Source organism: Centruroides vittatus, unplaced genomic scaffold (assembly GCF_030686945.1).
Source record: "Centruroides vittatus isolate TY-2023 unplaced genomic scaffold, ASM3068694v2 contig_1832, whole genome shotgun sequence".
Classification (NCBI taxonomy): Eukaryota; Metazoa; Arthropoda; class Arachnida; order Scorpiones; family Buthidae; genus Centruroides; species Centruroides vittatus.
Window position 1 is genome coordinate 27,119 of NW_027121128.1, and position 23,498 is coordinate 50,616.

The 23,498-nt window shown below is 30.1% G+C and overlaps 1 protein-coding gene across 6 annotated transcripts in view; it reads right to left on the bottom strand.

The window, feature by feature from the left end:
- LOC136969937 (organic cation transporter protein-like) overlaps positions 1–23,498 on the bottom strand; it is an 85,927-nt gene that overhangs the window by 20,366 nt on the left and 42,063 nt on the right. For 2 of the 6 annotated variants that reach the window (XR_010879896.1, XM_067264251.1), the window contains exon 1: positions 8,514–8,821. The exons of 3 other annotated variants lie outside the window; for them this stretch is intronic. Coding sequence is in view for 2 of the 3 variants with exons in the window: in XM_067264251.1 (XP_067120352.1) it covers positions 8,514–8,573 (60 nt within the window). In the remaining variant the exon portion in view is untranslated. Of the gene's footprint in view, positions 1–8,513; positions 8,822–8,944; positions 9,167–23,498 lie in introns of those variants that run through there. One more of the 6 variants, XM_067264252.1, reaches the window with a different exon arrangement.

Sequence of the window (23,498 nt, forward strand, 5' to 3'; positions counted from 1 at the left end):
CAAAGATAGATTTATAAAATAAACTGAAAACATTTGTTCATTAGACCCATATGCTGGAAAAGCGTGAATGATCTTGATTTTACAAGTTATCAGTTCCAGCTTTGATTTTGGATTTTAGTTTATTAAACTCTTTTTCATCTTGTAAACCGAGTTATCTTTAGGTAGACAAAGAAAATAGTCTGAGAAAACTCTGTTTCTTTTACATATAAAACTAAATAGAATTTATCTTTATTTTGAAGTATTCTATTTCCAATATACCTAACAATTAATTCCAAATAGTATGAAGTATTTTAAAAATTATAAAAATGTTTGTATGCAACAGGATATGGTACAGGAAAAGATGTATATACATTAGGATATGGTACAGAATATGATGTAATATAATATTTTTGTTACTTTGGTAATAATATTTAACAATTTAGAATTGTTTATATTAAAATAAACATAAATAGAATTCTAGTTATGTAAATTACAAATATTTGTTTTAGTAAGACAACTTAATGTGTTAGTGTTAAAAATTTTTTTACCTGTTTTGATAAAATTCAGCCACACATTTTCTTTTACTGACTTATACAACATTATAATTTGCATTTAAAGATGAGAAAACTATAATTTTATTTATATAAATATGGTATATGACTATATAAATATGGTATAGAGCAGTGTTCCGCAACCGGTGTGCTGCGGCACACTGGTGTGCCGTCACATGGTAAAAGGTGTGATGTGAACTTTTACATATTCTGTTAATTTCAAGTTTTATTTATATATTTTTATCACAATTGTTATGTTTCTTATGCATGTATTTCATTCTCTGCTGCAGCACTGATGAAATAAGATGATGTTTGTTTATTCACAGGTTTATTAACTTTATTACAAGTTATGCATTTTTATGTATTCTATTCTAAAAAATTATATGTAAAATAAATTTGCTCACAGGTGTACAGGTGTTGATGTCTGTTTAATAATAATAATAATAAGTTAGTGGCATTACATAATTCTATTAATAGTATCACATCATACATTTTTTAGGGGAATAACATTTTGGTGTGCCCCGTTGAGTCATGGGTGTGCTGCAAGTAGAAAAAACACTGGTATAGGGCATACTTATGGCATGCATGCCCAAATGAGAAATCATCTCGCACCAGTGGCAAGCCATGACATTTGATGATAGGGAAGCTGTGTTTCTGTACAAGTCGACTTCCAGGGGCAATCAATTAATTGTGCATCAGTGATGGTCTACGGTCAATTCGTACATGCATGGTGGCAGAGGAGACAAAGACGACAAGTATCTGACAAAAACTGTTTATTTTATGTTAAAATAAACATACACTAGTTTGTTTTAGGACAATCAGCAGTCCTGGGCATCAATATGGTTCTTCGATCGTTGATCGAAGGTGGCCCCAGGACAGTGGCATTGACAAGTCTGTAAGGCATGGGGAGACTTCGTCTGTTGGCGTCAGGGACATGGTCCAAGTCCGAAGTGGCATGGGTTACAGGTTCGCACAATAGATGAGAAACTGTTTTTTTTTTTTTTTTTTGCACGTTGACACATGATGTTTTGGTTATTCAGAACATTAACCAAGTGCGAGGTATCCTCGATTGTTGGGGATTATATCAATCTTCGTTCTTTCTTTCGTCCATTTTGATTGGTCATTCTCCCTCAATCATGCTTCCCGAGTGGCTGGTCCCTCATTACTAAGCATAACGAGACTCCTACCTGAAGCGCGAGAAAGGTCAAAATAAAAGATGAATTCGATCTTCCACCGATCGTAAGACAACTTCCTTCTGCGATTTATAATTTCTGCATCACAGTTCATATATCTAAACAATGGGTGTCCAACTACAAATGATTTTTTCCTGTTTTTTAAACTAATAAATTTTTCTCTAAATTAACAGATTTTTCGCATCTCTTGTGACGGTTCGGACCTGTCCGGAACCTCACATTTCCATAAAAATTTTAAACAAATACTGGAAATGACAAAAATAAACAATTTATGTATTTTAGTTCTAAAACACGAATAATACATACATAATACAAATTGATATGATACAAACAATGATAGAAAAACTTGTTTTTTAATTTTTTATAAACTAACTCTATTCGGCGAATTTTTCCGCAAAGTTGTTAATTACTTTATCATAAAAGTTGCTGGTTGTCAACTCCATCAACGTATTTGAAAGCTCTTTTTCTATCAAAAGCAACACTAGTGACGACAATTTTTCCTCCGACCAAGTGTTCCTGGCCAATTTATGAATTTGCTTCGTGGTTGAAAAACTGCACTCAACAGACACACTGGTAGATGGTACCGTAAAAATTAATGATATTAAATCATATAATTCTTTTAGTACATCTTTGTTCGGATTGTCATTAATTATAATACTTTTTATGTCTAAGAGTTACTTATCAATATAGTCTGGACACGAATATAAATATTGCGATTCACTACGTAATTTAAATAAATCAAAAATTTTTCCATAAAATTTACTTAATTTAAAGAATTAAAATTCGCTTGGGAAAATTGTTTTTCATAATATTTAAAATTATTAACATCTAAATAGTGATGAAAATTCTAAAGATTTTGTCTGAAAATCTCTCAATATAATTATAATTAAAAGAAAATTATAATTAAATATAACTTTGCAAAGAAACATACATAAAAATAACATTGAATATTCTTTACTTGTTAAATCTTAAAATAATTCACTTAGTCAAATAGCTCCCTACCAGTGGCTAAGGGATAGAATTGTTGGAAGCATTATGGTGTGTAACATCCACAGGCTAAACTGTGAGAGGTTGGTGCTCTGTAAAGCGCGTACGCCAATGCCTGTAAATTGGCTGCTTTACACCATTCAAATATTTTTGCCCTGGAAGCTGTCCTGTATTTGACAATACAGCGCTTCCATTGGGAATATGCATACACGAATTTAGATTCAAATATACAATAGCAATCTTATCATTGTTTTTCATATATATTTTATTACACATTATGTATTTTATTAATTTCTATGTGAAATCTGTAATAAAATACATAATGTGATTATAATAAAATATTAATTTTAAGTAATTCAAAGTACATTCAAATATGAAAATAATCGCATAATATGTATTTATATTTTAGAAAATACAAGGAAAGCGGCACTTCCACAGCTTCCAATGACGACATGCCATCTAGCACGTAACATATCATACTATTTTTTGATTTATCATCTTTTTCTGTCATCCTTTCGGTTTATCACCCAATCATCCTTTCTCAATCAGCTTTTTTACATTTATTCTAATTAAAGGATATTCATTTAATTTATTTAAATATCATTATTTGAAATCTAAAACTTTCTTCACATCTTTAATGCTAAGTATGCTTACTATATGGCACACAGCTCAAAAAGGTTCACCACCCCTGGTATAGCGAATATAGTGCAATAATATAAACTAAAATAATCATTTTCTCCCTTATATTTCATGGGGCAAGAGTATTAAAATAACACACTCTTTACAAACATTTTATTTACATTTTATATTCATATATATATCTATAATACAAGCTTAAATTAGATATAATAACTAAGAAATAGTTTTATTTCATAAACTATCAGTATTTAATTATCTATTAATTTATCAATAAATAAAAATTTAATTTACTGCATTATCATCATACAGGGAAAACACTATGAACTTTAAGAGTATAGAAAAAAACAAACTGTATTTTTTTCTATACTCTTAAAGTTCACAGACTTATCACAGTCTAATAGAGGATATTGTTCTAACAGGAGAAGTTTTACTTTACATTTCTTATCGTTATATCGATAATCGCTATATCGAGATTTGATTATATTAGACGATGATAACAATATCCGCGATTACAATAATTGCATCTACTGTATTATGATTTATACTTTCCCATTAAAAAAAAGTAAGCCGATTACCATCAATTTTATCAATATTAACAAGACTTTTGTGCGTATTAGTTAATAAAATGAGATTTTTTTCTGTTATAAGTACAGTTAATATTAAAAAAAATTCCTCCAAGATGTAGATAATCCTCGACTTTCGGACATAATTCGTTCCTAAAAATGTACCAAGCGAATGCCAAAGTATAGCAGTTGAAAATATACGAAAATGGGAATTTGTCATACTAAAAATTAATTAGGAGTATCATAGTATTAAGTACGAAAGAGTGAGCAGTCTGTATAAAATTATCATAAGACAATTCCTTCGATTTGAATAAAAATGTACGCAAATAAAACAAAAAATTTGCTCCAGACATCTTTACATAAATTTCATAAAGTAGAGAGGTTGCGGCCGACGTTTTCATCGCAAAAATGTGTACGTTGGACATTTTCGCGATGAAAACGTCGGCCGCAACCTCACTAGTATCTATCCTGGAATTTAAAAGATTGCAACCCAGTTAACTGATCTAAATTAAAATTATGAAAAACTTTTAAAATATAGGCTTGTTTTTATACAATAGCGTTTTATTTTCCGCGCCGCTTTCCTGTAAGCCTAGAAGTTTGACAAAGGCGTTTGGAATGTCGAGCATTATTCCACTCACTTTCCAAATGCCATTGTCAAACTTCTAGGCTTACAGGAAAGAGGCGCTGAACGTCCGACGTACACGTTTTCGCGTTTAAAACTTCGGCCTCCAACCTCGCTAATATATCAAATATTTATTATGTATTTAAAAAGAAAACGAACGTGTTCTTTGCATATATGTTACACACAATATAACGAAGAACGAAGAAACTCGAAGATTTCCGTGAACGGTTCGCATAAATTAACTTAGAACCTATTAATTTAGTAATCCAGAAGAATTTTATAGCAATATTCAATAAAATCAATCTTTGGACCTCTAAAAATAATTCAAGAAAATTAACAATTTGTCGATAATTTATCAATTTTCGAACACTCACGACGTTCAATATTACGCATTTGTTTTTTAATTAAGCAGACTAAATTGCATTTTAAAAATGCACAAATATACGAAAAGTGATAGAAAAATTAACAATAATTATTACTAATTCAATTAGATCCATAATGAATGATATTATCGCTGCTAGAGAGTGAGTAGAGATGTTTAATACACAAATAATTTGTGTAGATAAATTTACGTTGAGCATTCAGAGATGTCTGTAACATTTTCAAAGTCTAAATTTAAAATTAAAGACAAGACATATTCATTTATTTCTTAAAATATTAAGCAAATTGCTTGAATTAATCATCCTAGGTCAAGAATTCTTAACATTTTACTCCTTTGCTTTCGTCGAAAGTGAAATTAAATAATTCCTTTTACCTTTATGTCCTTACTCTTTTAAATTTCTGTGTATAAGAAGTTAAATGTTTACACGTCTTTCCCCAAATTAGAATTTTATCCACTGAGAAAACAACTGCAAAAATTTGAGTTAACGCATATCTTCATGTAGCCGCTGCAACCCCCGTCGGAATGATTGTTTTTAAACAATGCCTCTTACATTTATGTACAGTACATTTGTACTTAATCAATTCCCCCTGTAACAAGGGCTCATTTATTATGAATAAAGACTATTATTATTATTATTATTACATTTATGTATATTTTATGTATGTATGTTATCGGCATATAATAGAATAATTTGTAAAATTAACAGCCCATAAAAAAATTTGTATCCTTTTTATCGTTTTAAAAACAGGTGCACGGAACAAATTATGCCGTTATGGCTACATGAGAATTTTTGAAGGTCAAATAATTAACACGCTTAAAATTCGAAAATAATATGAATTTAACCTTGTATAGCATATAAACAAATACCAAACTACTGACGAAATAAGTTACTAAACAAAAAAAAAAACATTTTAATATAAAAATTTGTTAGCTAAAGAAAATTTACAATTGAAATTTGAAATTTTTCATGGGAAATAAGGGACAGATTTCCCATTGTTCTCATTATGGTCAAACCCACGACTGACATAATTAAAAGACCTTAGTACTCAAAGGGCGAAGGAATGAAAAGAAAATAAAAGAGTTACTTAACTTTCCCGGTAACATTTAAAATTGCGTGTGTGCCGCCATGTTATGATATAATAAAAATACAAAAAGATTTTTTAAATAAGATAATATGATAAAAAAGCTTAATTTTGAGAGTTAGGACGGGTTTTATGAAAAATTGTAAATGCCAATAACGAGTAAAATCGTCAAAGTCCGACCCTACTCAAGATACGACTCACGACCTCTCTTTATCTCTCCACCCCGTAGACATTTAACCATCAAAATTTAACAGTATTAACCCCACAATAGACAAACCGTCCTAAAAAATTTCAGAAATTATCGACAAAAAGCACGGGAGTTATTAAGCTTCAAAGTGGGTGAACAAAATCGCGCCACAAAAACACGCTAACAACCGACCATACATACAGGAAATTGTTTTTGCATTTTCTCAACGTTTCAAGGTCCAGAGTCCAAAATTGTAAGAATATTGGAGGGTCATTTTTTGAATGATTTCCATACTTTCCCTCTTTTATATATAACAGAGCCGGGAAAGTAAAAATTTATGGATACAAACACAATGTTTACGTGTATTTGTAATCTATTGTATTATGTAAAACGCGATTTTCGCGAAAACAATATTTATTTGATGGATCCAAAATGGAAAATATAAACAAAGCAATACCAAAATAACAATAGTATCTAATTTTTGTCCTATTTTAAGTCAATTTTATCACTTTACTAATTGACAAAAATTAAATTTTATCAGGCAAAAAAATTAATACCAAATAAGACTGAACTCATGAAGCTTATAGGAAATTCTTCAGCTAATCAGAATCGCAGAAAGAAGCATAGGCAATTTTTCTGTGCTTCTGGTAAGCTGAAATATAGAGAATAAGTTTAAAATATTTCATGGAAAATGCATATGAAATGAAAAAGCAGACAGTATATTACATATTGCACAAGATAATGCAACGGGACGTTATAAGAAGGTTCCACAAATAATACAAATATTGCACAATTTGAATATTCGTTTCCATTAAAAAATATATTTTATCTAATGAAAAAAGTGTCAGACACACGAAAACAATATCATAGCGAAGACGAAATCAAAAAAGTAAATAAACAGTCTTCAAATTTCGGACGTAATGAAATTAATTTTCACAGATGATTTTGACGTTACCGAAACCAAAATTGGTGGAAAGTACAACGTGAGAGCTCGAAACTTGTAAAAAACCCCGTAAGAAATGTGTTGTCCGCAATAGAACTGCTTGCACATCAACTAATTCGCAAAAATATAAAACAAATTTTAATATTTTTCACAAGAACTAATGATTTTTTCGAACTTTTTTTAAATTTTAAATACACCCAGAAATGCTTGCATTTTAACAATATTAAATTAAAAAACTAAATATTCATTTAATGAGTGTACTCAAACACATCACATATAATATTAAAATACTTTCCTGAAAACAATATTTGAAACGATTTTAATACCGTTTTCAACACATTATTATTCTTGAATTAAAATTCAATAACTCCATTATTAATTTCACATTCAAAAATTAATTAAAGAAAAGACAATTAGTTTTTCCAAAAAAATAAATTCTACCTCTTCTAAATACCATTTCAAAAAAATAACATACATTTAATAGGCAGAAACTGTTTGTACTATACATCTACTTTAATGAATGAATGATTATGAATGCTATTCAATATTTTGCAATTATTTATAAAATAAATAAAGATAACTGACACACAAATTATTTTTTGGGGTAAACAAACTCTAATTTTCAAGCTTATCCTAAACATAATGAATTTCCTTTCATAATATTTTTCTAATTACTTAAGGAATTCTTTTCATTTATAACAGATATATATATTATATAAAACTCTAAATTTATCACTACTATTAATTCAAACAAAATTTATCTTTGTTTAAATAAATAATATAATTAAAAATTGATTGTTTAACTATCCTACCTCAGTTAAAACAATATTAATTGTGACATTTTAAACAATTTAACAAAATTTTTAAGATTTCTGTATGAAATGGCTATTTTTTACTATTAATATTAAATATTCTATAAAATAAACTTATATCTTTAAAAATACAAAGACTTTATAGACATTTTACTTAAAATATAGTATAGAAATTATACTATTAATTAAGCTCATTAAATTCAAATATACAAAATGCTTACACTTCAAACAAAAAAATATTATTAAATTAAATTCAACACAATTTAATTTTATTCTTTTATAAAAACCAGACAACTTTCAATAATAAGTTACTTATCATTTCCCATTTAATGAAATTTGAAAACAGGTGAATCATTACTTTATGTAATTCTTATTAATTTTCTCACATTTACCTTTTTTTTTTTTAAAAAAAAAATATAATATCATAATCAATTAGAGAAGTTATAAAGGTCATACATATGGACAGATTATAACCTAACTTGTGTAAAATTTCACTTATAAAGATCAATTGAGATTAATAGAATAAAAGAAAAACAATATTAATTAAAGCTTGATTAATTTAATAAAACATACCTTGATTAAAGCATTATTAACTGCACCGTTTAACATGGTAGCCATTTCTGTATCGGTCATGATGTTTATAAAATACTAAAGAACTTCATCACTTGATATTCGATTTAATAAAGTCAAATATCTGACAGAATATAAACAATATATAAGCAAGGTATCTATTATCAAGTACAAAGGTAGTTTACGTAAGTAAACATTCTTGGAAATTCTATATACACATCCTCTCGTATTTATCGTGGATAAATAAATCGATCTATTTATAATTAAAAATGAAATTTAAATTCGTCACGTTCATTTAAGCTTAGCTTCAATTATTTAAGTGCATTTATAAAAAGCTATTTTTATTTTTTTTTTTAAATTATTAAATTAGCCATGCATCGGTTCTGATATTTTAAGCAGAATTTATAAACGAAATCAATAATTTTGCTACTTACTGGTCATGACATTTAGGTTTTTTTGTTTTTTTTTTAAATCACGGTTTCATTTTGCTTAGTATAATGCCTATCTCTTCGCCTATCGAAGTAATTTTCCTATATATTACCGAAGAAATGGATGGTGCAGTATTGTTTCGTCAACGCTCCACGATATGACCACATCTCGTAGCAACAACATTAACCACAAACGCATGGTCGAACTACACATGTACAAAATGCCGGTAATGCGCCACCTAAGGTTGCCAGCTCGAAAGAAAATAAAATTTCTTTCAATTTCCGGTTGTTTGCGTTTACCGCATCATTAAAAAAATTTATGAATTTCTCTTCTGTATTAGTTACGATCGAATGATTTTATTTTCGGATTTTTGTACACGTAAAGTTTTAATTAATATTTTTATTGTTTTCATATTATTATTTATTTTTCCAAAAAAAAATTTATCTCAGTCATTCAAATGGAAACGTATGTGGAAAGGCGCTCTGCTTTTTTTTCGTCTTTCTGCCTTGTAGACACTTAGAGGGTCTTTTTTTCGGGCCTCTAATGAGGACAGGAATAGATCTGAAAGTATTTTTAATGATTTTAATGATTGAGCAGTTTGCGGCCGAGAAGAGTCAGAAGTTGTACTGTACACGATAAACTGTATATTAATGATGAGTTTAATTTTTCCTTCAATTTCTGCCTTTCTTTTGACTTCTTGTTTTTCAGTTTCAAGGGACCTCGAAAAATTTAAATTACTTGGGGTCTCTGCGAAGGTGAATCTGGCACTGACCCTATTCAATAGGTACAGAGGTATTCGTATGCGGACTTTTGAGGTTATGCCTCTATCTACAGACATTTAAAACATAAAAATTGTACTATTGAACTTCTATACAACAGACTAAGAGGTGAAAGCGATGATCCGATAATGACATTGTCTACCGTATCCAAATATGTCATGACCATCAAAAGTCAATATCAGCTTAATATGAGATATGATAAGAAACACAAATAGTCTACATTATAGTAAATACGAAGATACAAACATTATAGTCACAATAAGGAACGTAAACAATAGCTAAGACGTGCCTACTAGCGGATATTCCAAGCACTAACAGCAGTTTGATATTCTGAAGTACTGTACACTTCCGGTCCCACAGATGTCTCGGGACGAATAATTTAGTCGTAATCAGGCTTCGTAAAATCGAGAGTAATTTATAAATGATTTGAGATTAAATATACATTATACAACTTCTGTTATCTGAATAAGTTTACATTAAAACGTATGTAACAAATTAAAAAGTGAAACTCTTGCGATTAATAACTTTGTAATTTTATAAATATCATCATCGTAATATATAATCATTCCGCCGGCGAAAAGAGAGCCGAGTTTTGGCTCACTTCACAATTAACCATGAACACTAAATTATTTAAAATGCTATCTATTATCAGTTGGAAGCATTAACTACCAGGTTTTTTTTGTGTGTGTGTGTGTGTTTTGTTACAAAACTGGGAATAAATTATTAATTAGAAGATATTAAAATAAAATTCCGAGAAAAATAATCAGCATAATATATTAAAATATATCGAACGCAATATAATGTTAAATTCGCTTCGTATAGATATTAATTATAATAGAAATGAATGGTAATTTTTGAGATTTTTATTTATTTTATTCATCAATTTGTACAATTTTTAGTATTTTGTTTTTTGACACGTTCCATTAGTCGTTACTTTTTACTGGAATTCATTAAGTCACGGATAAGCGTCAGCGTAAAATCCACCCTGGAAGCTTTCCAGCAGTGCAACGATCGTTAACCCTCAGATCCATAGACAATGAGTCAAGTCACGAAGAATATGACGTCACCGTGCTGTTCGTCTGTAGTCTGATTTCGATCAGTCGTGTGCCATGCACCTTATATCTAGTATTTGCCTGTTTAAAATGATACAGATGACTTTAAAAAAAAATTTATTTTTCATTAATTTAAAATTTTGAAATATAGACAAGTCTTTCAGGTATACTTACAACAATAAATTTTTCTCTCATATTTTTGTAATTGTTCATTTTTTAAAAAAAAAAAAAAAAAACTTTAAGAGTATCTGCATCCGTATCTTTTAAAACAGATGAAATACTAAATATTAATGTATTAATAGCACGTAATTGACTATTAGATATTCATAATACGCACTGAAGAACATCTCAGCTGACAAATAATTCCATAAATGAGCGTGACTGAAGGCAATGGATGCTTCCAGTTACTCAGCTAAGTAAGCAAGAGCACCTTATTGATTCAGAGTTACTCGGATCCATAGACACCGAGTCAAATCGCGAAGAAAAAGTCTACGTGGTATTAAAGTACAAAAATTCCGAGGAAAGGTGAATTATTTGAAGATAATGTAGCTTCTTCGGATTTAAAAAGAATTTACTTTTCCTCGGTAATTTCATCTTTTAATACCACGTGGACCTTAAACTAGGCGGCGCCATATTGAATGCTACAAAACAGCGAGAGTAAAGATTGCTAACTTCACTTAGCAGCGAAGTCGGCGATGACAACGTCATTTCCGTTAACAATTATCGACTATAGACGGCGATTTTATTAAGCAAAGTCATCCAGTTGTTAACGGAATTTATGAATAGCAAAATAAGCGAAGCGCTTAGTACCTTTTTTTTTTTTTTTTTTTTTTTTTTTTAACTCTTTCCGCCCTGTGGGCACTAAGAGGGCCTCTTTTAGTAGGCCCATTATGGGTTCGGCCAGGCCCACAATGGGGCGACCGGGTGGTGAGGGACGGGGACCGACATATCCGAACGGACCACCCCCCGAAAAATTCCTGGGGATTATTCGACCCGTTCGGATTCGATCCCGGGTCCCCTAGAGCGGTAGGCTGCCACCTTTACCGCTCGGCCATCCGGCCGTCGCGCTTAGTACCTGAAAGCACCCATTATCCTTCCAGATAAACATGATTAAAATGTCAACTGTTATCAAAAATAAACACAAACATTGAAAAAATTAAGATCTAATCATATTTATACAAAATTAAAAATACAAAAAACATAGAAAACATTTAAATATATAAATATTACAAAGGCAAATACTGAATTTATCTTATTACAAGGAATTATTTTAATATTTTATTTAATGAAAAAAACGTCACAGATTGGATGTTGGATTCACAAACAAACACTTTTCTAGATTCGATAGAAAATGTTTATGTTTCCTTCGATGTTTCAATTTTGAAAAAAATCCAAAAAAATAAAAAAAAGAATTGAGTCAAACGTAAATAATAATACCGCATCACTGCGGAACCAATTACAATGGACACAAATAATCTGGAAGGTCGTTCTCGTGCAAGAAACAGCTTGCATTTTTAAATGTAAATAATAAATGCGGCGCATTTCATTGATTAATAACTCTGGGCTACCCTCTCCAGTAGAGTCATATTTATGAAATCAATAAGAGGGAGGAGAAAAACTAAATGGTGTACAGAACAGAAACGGAATCGAAAAATGTAATTGGAATAATTATCCATTTTTAATGGATGCCAAAAACGTCTTCCATAAATCGTAGCAATTGATGCTACGATTTTTGTATGTTGCAAGTTACATTTTATAAATTCATTTAAAACTAATTTTTAAATATATATATTTGATTTATAAGAGTGCTAAAAGATTTTTTCTAGTTCTCTACAACCTTTCCTAGTTCTCGCAAACTGCTCCAAAGCCTACTTTGGAGCAGTTTGCCAGTGAAGATTATTGTTTGAGAGAGTGTATCTGTGATTTTAAAATGTGTGCTTTTATTCTAAATTAAAATAGATTTTAATGTATTTTTTCTAAAAAAAATTTTTTTAAATGTAATAGAACTTGTAAAAAGAGCTTCGTCGCTTTTTCAGTTAAAAAAAATCCAATCAACTATAAAAACAAGTTCATTATGACGAAGTAGCTGCTTAATTGACAAAGTGGCATCACACAACAGATCTTTTTAAAGAGGTGTTTTGTCATTTTGAACTCGTTCTTATAGTTTAAACGAGCAATTACTTATCGTGACATGATCACAATGTCGGGCTGCAATTTTTTAATCATATTTTAATTTTAAAATAAGCTCTTTCCGATCTGGTCTCGACTTTCACTTATCTAACTCCATTCTTGATATTAAGGAAGGATGACGAACGACAATACGAATGTATCTTATTTGAAAATAGCAGTCCAATAAGAATACATTTTAAAAAATTCCAATAATCTCTATTCTTATGAATGTAATACATTAAACTTTACAATGTCTAATTGAATTTCATTGTCATATATAACATTCTACAGTCCTTGAGGAGGAGAAAAAATAGGTTGATGCATGTAAATGGTATAAGCCACACGCTAAAAATTTTTCCCACAGTTACAAAATATACATTCAGCAATAATTATTACCATTGATTTTTCCACAGTGTTATGACTAATCGTGTGAGTATTTCCTGTGAAAATCAATGATAAACAATCGAATTTCAGAAGTAACAAATAATGGATAATAATAATAACGAGCGAATATTTGCAAAAATAATGGTAATTCTGAATATTAGAAGAATAAAAAAATAAATTATAATTGAAATTAAATACAATATCGTTTTTCAAATGGAACAAATAACGTATAATTATATTAATTTTATCAAATCCTTTCTCATTAAAAAATAGTGAAGTATTTGAATACATATATTAATTTTTTTTTACTTTTGGCTCTTTCCACCCTGGGGGCATTAAAAGCTAAAAAGGGTATTTTTCCCATATCCATCGTGTGTTCTCTAAGTCCGTAATTAGGAAACTAGGTGATGAGGTTCCCATAACAGCAGGATGATTCCTTAACCCCGTTAGCCTGATTGTCAGTTTTTAAATATTGCCACACAGTTTTTGAAATCTTTCCTCTCTGTGGCATTAAAATGGCTTATATAATAGATCAATTGTGGTCTACTATATTAGCCATGTGAGAAAATTTTTTACAAGAATCAAAAAAAGAAAACAGAATAGTCAAATGTAAATAATCATACCACGAATCACTGCAGAACCAATTACAATGGATACAAATAATCTGGAAGGTCGTCGTCATACAAGAAACAGCTTGCTTTTTTTCGATCAGGAGAGCAATAGAGATACCCGGTGATGAAGAAGAGGATTCAACATAGCTCACTTATGAAAATTTCTGAGAATGCGACTCATATTCAAATCCAAGTTTCTCAAAACTGCAGGTTGAACCTCGACCTCCGATGGATTCTTATGTTTTATTTATAATGTGACATTTAAAATTTCTCCCATTAAAAAATATTATAAATTAATTAAAATATTTACGTATTCATTTATCGTCTCGATATGTGAACGAAATAATTGGTTCGGGCTCTATCACGAGGAGAAGACCCGAGCCTCCTATTTAAACAGGTCTAAAAACATTTGTTACAAATTATTCGTTCCATTGCACTTCTTGTATTAAGAAAAAACTATTTTAAATTAAATTTTAAAATTTAAAAATATAATACAATTTTTAAATGCTGACTTTTTTAAGTACAAGCTGATTTTCTCAGAGTAAAAGAGAAATATTAATTGCACCATGTCTTGCAATGTAATTATTACATATTACGTAAGAATACGTAATACATTGCAAGACATGGCGCATAATTATTATATAATTTTTAATAAGTCCAAGATAGTGTTTCTGTTAAAGAATATAAAGTGTTTAAAATCGAAAAACTATTTTTGTATTTTTAAATAGTTTATGTTGTATTTAATGGTTTATATATTGACTATACGATATATATATTATAATGTAAAAATATATAATGATATGTAAAGGTTGTATTCTTTAATATCTATAAATTGTATTTAGAATTTAATGATTTTTTTTATCTGGAAGTCGTCCATTACTTTGCGACATTTTGTCGATAAGAAATATTCATTTTCGAATATTGAATAATCTAAAACCTTCTATAGTTAAAAAAATTTAAAACTCTAAATAAATAATAGATGTTCGAATAAAGAAATATTATTTAACTTTTACATTACTTAGATATATCATATATACAAGTATAATATGGAGAGTAACCCGTCACGCCCCCATACAGGTTAACTGACTTTTAGGCCACCATGTCAGTTTGACTTTAGATTTTTCCCCTAAATACTTTACGTAGATTTTCATAAACGAATTTATCGTTATTTCTATCCGTAACAAAATTTTCAAAGTTAATTTAAGCCGAATTACGTTTAAATTCAATAAAAATTATCGTTTTAGCAATTGAAATCTAGTGCCATCTGGTAGCAATATTTGAAAACAATCAGGAGAATTTTTATGAATGTGTTAGATAGTGAAATATAATCGAATGCTCAATTGAATATCTAACAAATTTCTATTACTAAATTGAATATGCACTCTTAGTAGTAACAATTCAGTCTACTATTATTGCTAGACAGGATGAATATATTAAAAACTGCAAATATGGAATACAAAGGGCCTCATTAACGCATGGACATAACACAGCTAAGGTCTGGCTTTCTTAGGATCCTCACCTCATGATCATTACTACTTTTGTTCCATCCATATCTGTAGCTGTATAATGCCTCTAAAGAACTTAGGCTGGGCGCTCATACATACTTAAAACAGCCCTGAGAAAAATCCACGATTTACAGATTATAAAACTAAGAAGAAAAGTAATCTGAAAATTACCTCACACCAAATATGAAAATCAGAATATCATATTAAAAACTTATTTTATTTCTTTTCTGAAGAGCAAAGCTCACCAGTGGCCGAGTGGATGAAACCACCGAACACTGGTAGTTGATGGTGGGCAGTGGCGCGTTATGGGTAAAAAGGGCAATTGCCTGGGCCTCCACCAACAGGGACCCCCATACCAATCTTTTATAAACTCATTACAGTACTAAGAATATCGAAATTTAAATTTAGACTATATATGGGACCCTAGATTGCCAGTGTGGCGCAGGCGCAGGGTGCACTGGCACAGAGCAGAGGTCGCGTTAAAAAACGAATGAGAAAACCGGGGAAATTCCCCCAAAATCCCCCCAACCAAAATGTTTGAAGTTAACACTGTACTGTACATGGGCCCCTAATTCAAATTTGCCTGGAGCCCCATGAATCTATAACAACCGCCCGTTGGCGCTAGGCCAACGGGGAGTTTTCCGGGTTTTATTGACGTTTATAACACCTAAATAAGAGCCAGTTTCCTCAAAATTCCTCCCGGGAGCCATCCCCCTCGGTAGATCTCCTGTGTTGCCGTAATCAAATAAATCTAAACCTAAAGAGGAAAAATAATTTTTAAGAGGTATAGATCATAATTATTTATAAAGCATCTTGTAATACGGTTCCGGTTTCATTTATACCGAACTTACACTTTCAAAATCTACATGCAAATTTTTCAATTTCGCAATTTTTTGCGAAATAGTTTACGTTGTTTCACGTAGCGAATTGACGTCAATTGATCGCATACTAAAACCGCTCAATCCGATATGCAATAACTTAAATCTAACCAGGGATAGCCAAACCTTGTCACTATATGTGCTACATACCATGTGTCAGAAATACGTGAGAGCCGCATCCTATATTGAAATGGTATTTTATATATATACCAATTAGGAATATGGGTAGAGGTCCGATATACGGGAGTTGCAATAACGGTCTAGAAAGAGCCAAATACGGCTCGACAAGCCATCGTGGCTATGCGTTATGTGCTGTAGTCACTATGCATATGCATTATATACTGTACAGTACATGCTTTAGATAATGCGCTGTAATTACTATATAAGTTATATAAATGTATATATACAGATTACGGAACATTATCTGAAGAAACTATACTGCTTGACTAATAAAAAATAATTTAAAATGCATCTTGTTAAATATTTCATTCATAAGGAAAACCAACATCACGCGAAGAGTATTACCTATCTTATTTCTTCTCATAGAAGAAATATTAGTGTTTGTCTTTTTCATTTTATAAATGGAAAAATAACAAAACTAATATACATAAGATATATTTTAAAACGTATGAAAGTAGAATTTTATTAAATAACCAAATAAAAGTGTAAAGAAATAACTTTAATAAAGAAAATCATAGCGCAGTATTTTAGTAGATGTGATTTTTAAATTAACTTCTATTAATTAGAAGAAAAGGACCAAAAAGGAAAAAAAGTAGTAAATTCTTTCTCCATTGCATCGAGGTAAAATTTTATACCAAGATTTAAAGGTTGAAACCATTCGTATGAATAAATATTTTTTATTTTTTGAATTTCACTCCCATTTACATCTCCACACTTAACGAATCTTGTATTCTTTCTGAAAATTCAATTTTCAAACTGTCTTTTTCTGTTGAATAAGAATAAAAAATAAAGTTATTTCTGTAATTTAAATTATAAATTAGCTAACTTGTAAGTACTAACTTGTATTATTAATAGCAAATAGACAGGATGGACAGTAGTATAACTAGACATTTCTCGTGTAACTTTCAGTTTAAAAGGTTTTCGAGAGTATTGAAACTTATAAGTTTAGAATATGATAAATATTACAATGCTATACAAACTAAACGCAACTGTTACGATGTTAAGATTTCTAAATTTGCCCAATCAAATTAAATTTTTTCTAATTAGGAACTTATTTTTTATCGTGTGTTTAGTCCAAAGTGTAAACAGTTTCATTAATAGTCATATCCTGTTGAGTTATGGTTCCAAAAATTAACGCATTAAATTTTTGGATCCATAATTCAGCCTGCTAGATACTTTCGTGATAATCATTTACGTGCTAGGAAAGGTGTCTCACAAGCTAATTAATCACATTTCATTCGTGTTATTCTTATGAAGTTCATCGTAATTATTGATAAACGAAACACCCGTGACAATGTTAACGTGTTGCATTAGCACGATAGTATATCGGTCACATTAAAGTCATTAATAGACAACAAGATATCGGTGTTAAAATAATTACCATACGTAATTATGTTTTAGATTTGTACTCGCCCAACGATTGTAAACAGTTATATGTTACGCTGCTGTAATTTTATAATTAATTGCTATTGTTTGCTAGCGTACGGTATGTTTATAAGCTAACACATGGTAGTGTAGTGTAAACTTACATATTTTCAAGCAGAAATTTGATAATTTAAACCGGTGTTGCTCGAACTTTTTAATTGGCGAGCCAAATTGAGCATATACATAGAAGGACCACGAATACTTTTTATATTGGTCCAGGGGGACATAATTTCAACACTCATCTAAACAATAAATATCGGGAAAAATTAAATAATTTAATAGTAAATATAATTTTTACTACGTTTCTATTCAATCAGAGTGCCACTGAACATCCCGCGTGCCATAGGTGTTCGACCCCTGTTCTATGGTAAAAATCACCTGTTTAAAATGGAAATATGTCATACAGGAGAAAAAAATATTTGGTACCGGGCGATTCCGTTTACACAGATTTACTGTAATTTATTTAGTTAAGTAAATTTAAAAGTTAGAAATGTTTCGCTTATATTTTTAAATCACATTCTGAATCTACCGTTTTTCAAATGATAAATAATGACGTAAAAAGTTTTCTAAGCCGAAAATTACACGAGAAAACACCTGGTTAAATTGTCCTGCAACACCCTAGAGTTTTTAACTATATTAAATTTAAATATGATCGATTTTAAAGCAAGACACAAAAGTACATATGTACGATCGGCAACGATTAAAAGAAAATAAGTTCTAATTTTTTTGTATATTTTTAATTGTAAAACGTAAATTTTCTGATACACAAAACTCTTATTTCCGCGTTAGACAGGTTTCTGGCTTATAATAATATTTTACATATAAAATCGTTTCTTTCCGAGATTTATTTTCTGTATTTTTAGATATATTTTATATATATATATATATATACTGTAAAACTCGTTTAAAACGCCCGTTTTACTGTACAAAACCTCTGCATAACGTAAATACAATACAGGTATACCTCACCTTACGTCGGTAATTGGTTCCAGGAGAGGCGACTTAAGTCGAATTTACTTGCCTCCGAATTCACTTGTCACAAGGCTGAACTACAAATAACCATTTCCAGTTCTGTGTTTTATTTATAAATGCATTTTTAATAAGAATCTATTTTAAGCTTACAAAAAAATAAATTTTAGTTTTTAATACAGTACAGAAAAAAAGTAATCTAAATTTACGAATACATGTACAGTACATGTTTACAATTTGGCGACGTTTACAGTACATCGCGGACTCTATTTGTGAATGTGGTTTGCTCTAAGACATTATAAAATAAAATGATTTTGTAAGGTTAAATAACAAAAACAGTTATTAAAATTATTTTGCGATAGTGGAAAAAACTAATTTATGTTAAATTTACTAATATTTACATTCAATTTTTTTATTTACATCGCGGACGTAGATGGCTGTGGATCGTTAGCATCAACAGCTGATTCTGATATTTCGATTCTGTATTTTAATATTTTTTGTATTCGATTCGAGTATTTTAATATGATTTTATATACTTTTATTCTTATTTATTGTACAGTAACATGACTTTATGCGCTTTTAACGCTTTTCTAGTGATATTACGACTTCATATTTGTGACGGACAGAGGTGAAGTCGAATAAAATGACTTAAACTTGATTTTTATTTTTCCATATATATATAATATATATATATATTGACAAACGACGTATAATCGAGAACGACTTAACTCGAAACGACGTAACCCGAGGTATATCTATACAATTACTAACGTTTTACTGTACTGTACAGTACATTTTATGGGGTGGATACCTTTCCGAAAAATCAATGTAAAAAAGCACTTTGAAGAAGTTATATTTTATTTTTAAAAACTTTTTATTTTTTTAATTATTATAAAATGGCCAAAACCTTAATTTTGAGGGTAGGGATGGGTTTTATAAAATGTGGTAAATGCTAATAACGAGTAAAATCACATTAAGTCCGACTCTACTCAAGTTCGCCCTTTATCTCCCTACCCCCTCGACCTTTAGCCATCAAAATTTACTTTCCCGGCTAGATTTATGCTATAAATCTAGCCGGGAAAATAAATTTTGGTACCTTGACCCTATAGTAGCGTATCGAGCAGAAAAACACAATTTTAAAACTGATTTTTTAAATTTTAATTTATTACCAAGTTATTAATTTTGTATTATTATTATTGTTATTTTAATATTCTATCGGAAAAAAGAAATCTTACACAAATAATTAATTGCTGCTCTTTTATAATCAGTTTGACAACCTTGACTTTTCTATTCATATTTATATAACACTACGGTTACAAAATTGATTGATGAAATTCTACCTTGTTCTCATAGAGAAATTTTATTACTTGAATTTCAAGAATTAGTAAGAGAACTACTTGCAATTATCAAATTATTTATACAGTAATTAAATAAGAGTGTCTAATTTATATAAATACGTGCGAGTAACGACTATGACTAGTTATTATATAACTAAAATGTTATTAATAAAGATTATGTAATTGCTAATTAATGCTTTCTAAAAAGAATTAAAATCAAATTTTTTTATCGATTTTCACTTTCCCGGTTGTTATAGGCCTATATAACACAGGGAAAGCATGGCGATCGTGAAAAATGGCCCTCTCCCCAAGATTTTTACATTTTTGGACTCGGGGACATTCAAACGTTGAGAAATTCAAAAAAATTCAGGTTTTTTTTCTGTATGTATAAATGTTAGTGTGTATGTGAGTGGGGGTCGATTTTGTTCACCCTCTTTGAAGCTTAATAATTCCTGTTCCTTTTGTCGAAAATTTCTGAAGTATTGCAGGAAGGTTTGTGTATTAAGGGGGTTAATACTATTAAATTTTGGTGGTTAAAGGTCTATGGGGTGGGGAGAAAAAGAAGAATCGTGTGTCGTATCTCGAGTAGAGTTGAACTTAATGACGATTTTATTCGTTATTAGCATTTACAATTTTTTTTATTAAACCCATCACTACCCTCAAAATTAAACATTTTGCCATTTTATAATAATTAAACATAAAAAATTTTTTAAATAAAACGTCCTAACAGATAGCGCCATACACACAGTTTTAAATGTTATCGGGAGAGTTAAGTAACTCGTTGCTGGATTTTTAATCTGTTTATAATATTACTAAAAATTATAAAAGATAAACATTTGTTTTCGGACATTATTGGTCATAATAAACAATAGTAGTAGAATGAAGTAGAGTCTACCATTAAAAATCTATCATAAATATATAGGTCTACTGCTATATCAATAACAGAGAAGAAAATTATGTTTAAACCTTTACTAGATGACCTACACACTGTATTAAAGTTATAACATTTCTTACATATGTTTCGGAGAAGAAAGATAAAACGGAAATTACTACCATATAAACCATCTAAACATGGACGAAATATTGCTTATATAATGGAAATAAGCCCATTTGTTCTAGAATATAAACATTACTTTTTGCAGAAATTATTTTCTATAGTGTATTACTGCTTATATAGTTTATATTAAGGTATCATGCACGTTAACAATGCTATTATAGAAAGTCAACTCTCGTATAATTCCCGTTAATGGGAATTTTACGAGAGAGATCTTTAATTTATAAAAACACGTGGTTAAAACCACGTGGAGTAACCACGTGTCTTTATAATTTATAAAGACACGTGGTTCCTCCAGAAAAATGAATTTACATTCTGATTATCATGTTCAAGTAAAGTTGAACACGCTCATAATGTGAAATTTTACGGAGATAAGTCGTTGAAAATTGAATAATTCTTTAAAATTATCGGACGTGACTGCGATCGACATCGTTCTATTTTATTTAATAAGTGCCCAGCACACTACCTAAAAATGCGAAAATGATAATTAGCACGATTTATTTATTATTAATAGAATATTATGTAATTTTAAAATTCAGATACACTAATAATATATTAGCCTAATTATCTAAATATACCATCTTTAATCACGTTAAGTGACTTAACATACGGAGAATGTGAAGTCAATGGGATGTATCGCTATTCCTCTTGGTTATTAACATTAAATTACACGCAATAATTCGAAATTTGAAGGCAATTTAAGCAATTTATTTTTGTTCGAATTATTCGAACATTAAGTAAACTGTGCCAGACATTATATATGATGATTATTGCATAAAAACGAAAAACATGGCTTAACCAAGTGACGTAATTGATCCTTCTAGTCACACCTTGCTTTATATCTTCCCCAATTAATCTGTAGTGGAATATTCCTGGAATGTTAACCTTTATGGCAATCTGGCAAAATTGACCTCCTCAAGATTTTTACATTTTTTGGACTCAGGAGCTTGAAACGTCGAGAAATTCAAAAAAATTCGGGAGTAATTTCTGTATGTATTGATGTTAGTGTGTGGGGGGCATGCTTTTGTTCACCCTCTTTAAAGCTAATAACTCCCGTGTTTTTTGTCGAAAATTTCGGATATTTTGCAGGGTGATTTGTTTATTAGCCCCAATTAACTATGTACGAGCTTCCATTCGGACCACAAATCACGTAAATTTTTAAATTAAAGGATGATTAAACATTACAGATAGGCATTGTGATGATGTCACAATAATATACATTCGATTCTTATAATGATTTACCTTAAAAATTCATTTTTATTAAATTTTCATAAATTTAATAAATTCCATAAAAAATTAAATTATAATTTACTAAAGAACCATCTAAATTCGGAGCAATAATAATATATATATAAAAAATGATAATTTTGAATTCTAAAACTAATTTCCTGATAATTTTTTTATTTAATTTTTTAAAATTAATTCACATATTCTAAATTTTATGCAAAACGACATTTTTAATGCAAGTAACACAATATTTTACATTACATACTACTATGTTAATAATGATATATTATAATCTTCATTACTCAATATTATTGTAATAGTTGTAACAATATAAACGGCAATTAATCTAGAAGTAACATAAAATAGGAAAGTTTCAAGCTGTAATCATGACTTTGTAAAATGTTAATTAAGTTTGCATTTACATTTAGACTTCATAAGGAAAAAAATTTGGAGATACTATAGATTACCACCTATGGAATTTCGGGACTTTGAGTATATATCTGAACTGAAGAGACCGAGACGAGTTCAACAATACCCTACTTTTGGACCGGAGACGAAAAATAAGAAAGTTATCATAGTTTTTAAGTTATCATACTTTTTTAATGCTTTCATGCAGACGGCACCATAGTTGCTAGGCTGCGATCTCGCGGGTAAAGTCTGAAAACAAATTTTAAAAAAGCACTCTGAAAGGCAAGAAATTGCACGAACAGTCGAATGCCACTTCCTTTTTCTTTTCTTTTATTCAAGAACTACCGTGAATCAATAACTAGTGACGTTACACAATCGGCGGCCTGCCGGCGGCTCCCCTCCCGGGTGGAGTCCGTCGGGAGCACGAACAGTCGAACGCCAATTCCTTTTTTTCAAGCATCGCGACTCCCGATCACGATAGCACGGTCGGCTCGTAGTACTAGCCGACTGCGAGCGATAGCGAGACTGAGGAGCCGTAGCCCCCGAGGTCGACGAGTACGAGGGTGTGCAAAAAGGACTTA